This window comes from Schistosoma haematobium (assembly GCF_000699445.3).
Source record: "Schistosoma haematobium chromosome Unknown HiC_scaffold_323, whole genome shotgun sequence".
Taxonomy (NCBI): domain Eukaryota; kingdom Metazoa; phylum Platyhelminthes; class Trematoda; order Strigeidida; family Schistosomatidae; genus Schistosoma; species Schistosoma haematobium.
In genome coordinates this window covers 178-4,400 of record NW_026137082.1, presented here as the reverse complement: position 1 = coordinate 4,400, position 4,223 = coordinate 178, and the positions used below count along the sequence as shown (strand labels likewise).

Genomic DNA, 4,223 nt, shown 5'->3' with positions numbered 1-4,223 from the left:
AGTATTAGTTTTGGGGCGCATAAACTAATTTGTTTTCTTATTCTTTTATGCTTGCCTCTAGTTTCATGTGTCTTGACTTCATTTTTGTCCCTCACACTTTATTTAAGTGCTCATGAGTTCTATAATATATGTTGTGTATCTTATTCAATAACCATGTAAAATATTAGTCTAGTTTGAGCTTATTGGTGTACTTTATTGTGCTCAGTTAACTTTAATTCATGGTATTTTCATCTTGCTATTATCGACTGTAGGTTGAAAATCAGTAGCCGGAACAGATTTGTCATACGCTTCTAATATTACTTAGAAACCGAAAATTCTCTACTTATGACTCGTGACTCTAACCCTCAGTCCTCCACTAACGAACGTCTTCAAAGTGTAAGCTTTTGTTTCAATATTAAAATATTTCTGCATTTTAGATAGACACATCCAAATGCAATTTCTTTACACAGTTTCTTTTGTCTAAAGAAACATTGAAGGGGTTAAAATTGTCAGGTTACACAAAGCCTACTGCAATTCAAAAGCTAGTCTTAAAACCTGCCCTTCTTGGACAAGATGTGGTTGCTGAAGCACCTACTGGTAGTGGCAAGACGATTGCTTTTGCAATCCCTGTGCTTGAACTTCTTCATCAAAGCAAAGTTTCCATGTTTGATGGTCCAGTCGCCATAATTTTAACACCAACTCGCGAATTATCAAGACAGATTTTCAGCGTATTTGCCAAAATTGCTCGTGAACACCACTTCACTATGATGAACATTATGGGCGGCAAAGTCTCGGTAGGTTTGGTTTTTCAACCTTATGCATCGAATAGGAATCATCAAGTTAGAAGAGAGTATTATATTTCAAAAGGGTTTAACTATCATGTAAACGAAATTTATTCGACCCAGATCCTTGTTTCTCTATTCTTTAGTTTTGAATTGAATGATAACACTTATCCTAGTACTACATGTATGAATAGTAGTGAAATAGTGGAAGTACTCGTGTTTTATCAAATAGGTTACAGGGTTGAATTCGATCCACTTAATTTAACATAAGCAACCGTATAGTATCATTAGTACTCATTGAAACAATATGGCTTAAATTCGAGTATATAAACAGGTTCTTCATAGATAATTTATATTTGCAATTGATTGATTGCTGAAAAGTCACCAATGTAATGTATATAAAGTCTTTCTTAGTGTTGAGCAAATTTCATCTATCGACTTGCAATATGATCACTAGTCTGACTCGATATCGCGTACATTGTTGGGAAGTAAGTTGGTGGTTGGAGGTAATCGACAGGTAACCTTGGACTCAATCTTCATGCTATTTGGCACTCGTCAGCAACGTGTACCTGTAATATTGAGGGAATTGATGAGTTTTGGCGGATTCGATCTCTCATCACTCTGCTTCACAGTCAAAGGACTTATCAATGGTCTTTTTGAGCCGCAAATAGCCTCCTATTGAACTGAGCTACACTTAAAATTGAATAGCTCAGTGGTAACGTCTCTGACTGTGAATCTGAGTAACGCGGGACCGAATCCTCCAGAAAACATCAGTTCCCTCAATATTAAAGGTACACCTTGTTGACCAATACCAAATAGCACGAAAGATGAGTTCAAGATTTCCTGTTGACTACTTTCAACTACCGAATTACATAATTTACTTTGTTACTTCTTTCCAAAAGTCAATTTATTGAAATCTGTGTACTCAGGATGGACTTATCATAATTTCTGTTAGTGCACTTTTTAAGCTAGTGTTTCTCACAGTCATTAATGACAAAGCTACTTAATGGTTAGATGAGATTGACAGAAATCTCTAAACTAAAAATTCTTACATGTTGATGACCATTTATATGACAAATTTCTAATGTCAAGGAGAATAATACACTTTTAGGGATTAAAATGTGCAACTCTCAACACTAAAGTTTCAGATGTATCCAATATGACATTCGAATCCCAATCAAAATAAATACTCCCTAATTCGATTTATCAATTTCAAATTGTTCCCAGTAGGACTAGCATCAGAATAAATAATATAGATCTACTCCTCAGATGAAAAACCAATTACTGTAACGAAAACCGAATGTCCGGTGTTTTAGCCGGGTTAGTCGACACGGAGAGTCCACCTAGGGGAGTTGAAAAACTCTCATTCCAAACCAATGGTGCTCATGGACTCCAGTACCCTAAGGTAACAAACGGCATATGAACCAATTATTAGTCACTGGCTACCATGTGACTGCATCTCCTTAAGTTGCTCCACTTCCTTGTGGAACACACCTTTAGGTCAAAGGCTCCGGATGTGGTCCCCTAAGAAAACTACCTGCTTCTGTTTGGGCACCGGGGCAGTAGCAACGCCCTCACATATATCAAATGAGATTTGTGTGGCGCATATGTATTTGATGCCTCCTTTTACTAATATCTATGTGTTCAAATAAATAAATAAATAGATCACATTACAGTACGAGCACATCTACTGAACTGATAGTTTTTTGGTAAAATATGTGACTGAGTATCCTCGTAATAATGTTTTGTTTGATAAGTTCATTAATTTCTATCATAGTCAAGTCATTGAGCACAACTTTTTCTCCAAGGATGAATTAATAGATTAAACCATTCCATCTACGATAAGCACCTACATCGGACAAAGTAGGAACCTCGTTTATCTTCGTTTGAATGAACACTATTTAGGTGTCAATACACATTGAACAAAAGTTCGATTTGGAAAGTTTTTAAATCTAGTGTAAATGGATTGCTAGGAAAATCAAGTCATTGGAAATAACTGTCCAAAAAATCACAAAACAATGATCAATAACAGCCAATTAAAGTCGACAGAATAAACTGTTAGTCGTGTGTGGAAAAGTATAAATAGTTCACTTCTATCAGAAGTTTGTCCTCTGATGATGTTTTTCAAGAGTGATTAAAGTACCACCTATCGGAAAGTACGAAATCCTTAAAATGATCCACATCTATTAAATATGTACCCTTAGGATTGCATTTTTTAAAAAATTTTTCTCATAAATAGATAACCAAAACCGTATTAATCAACCACCTCATTCATCTATCATGAGCCCTTCATCCATATGCCTCTGGATTGAACTTGAATTTAACTGGTTAGATTACTTGTATACTTTCTATATAGGATATGATTTTTCAAGTTTATTTTTGTTTAATATTCAGTGTTATTATTGTTTTTCATTCTTTGTAGGCTTTAAAAAATCAAGAATGGAATAGTATATCACGAGCAAATATTCTAATTGGAACTCCTGGTCGAATGGCTCAACATCAAACTGAAAATTCTCTTCTTGATATGTCTAATTTAAAATTACTTATATTAGATGAAGCTGATAGATTATTAGATCCAACATTTCGTGATGATTTAGAAGTAATTCTTCAAAATTTAACTCCTGATCGACAAACTTTATTGTTTTCAGCCACTTTAACAAAGTAAGTTTATGAATAATAAGAATTAGAGTTTTTTATGTTGTCATACTACTCCCTATTTACAATCACCTCCTTTAATGCCAAATTTTCAGAAAAACAACTTTGTATTAGGGTTTCCGGTTCAGTCAGTCAGTCAGCTATAACGCAGGACCAGGCGCATATATGCATCGGTCCAAGTTGCCATACCTCATTAACACAAAAAGATGGACACCGGATTCATAAAAGTATTTAATTCAGTTGTGGTAATATATAAAAGAAAGATTGCATATAAGGATGTAGTACAGGAAGAAAGAATTAGTTCGTAGAAAGAAAGATATAAAGTAATTTTAATCTCTTAGTTTAAGGGAAGACAGAGAGTGTATACACCGACGCCATTGTGATCGATTCTGAGCCATGTCACTCAGAGTCTCCAACCATTGGTTACGATAGTCATGCGGACCCAACCAAGTAGTCTGCATTTAGCAACATGGCTCAGACTGGAAGTTAGTGACTTTGTGGACTGATACCACGTTTTGGTTTGGCCGCCCCTAACTTTCTTCCAACCATCTCCAACATCGGTTAGCATTGCACGTCGTGGTAATCGTTGTTCAGACATACACAGCACGTGGCCCAACCATCTCAGTCGATGAAGATTCACAACCTCATCAACTGATTTACCATCATTCCCTAATACACTGCGTCTAACCTCACTACTTACCCGGTGATCTCAGCAGACGCCCGCAATATTTCTAAGGCATCTGTGGTCAAGCACTAGTAGCTTACGAGTGTCTTCTACTCTTAATGGCCATGTTTCGCAGCCGTAAA

General features: G+C 35.9%; 1 protein-coding gene across 1 annotated transcript; it reads left to right on the top strand.

Moving 5' to 3' along the window:
• Positions 1-324: 324 nt before the first annotated feature.
• On the top strand, positions 325-3,426 carry DDX10_3 (ATPdependent RNA helicase; the record flags this gene model as incomplete). The annotated part of the gene is made up of 3 exons (XM_051219090.1): positions 325-375; positions 417-773; positions 3,184-3,426. 3 exons carry the CDS (start codon positions 325-327, stop codon positions 3,424-3,426), a joined length of 651 nt encoding a protein of 216 aa, XP_051064014.1.
• Positions 3,427-4,223: the final 797 nt, after the last annotated feature.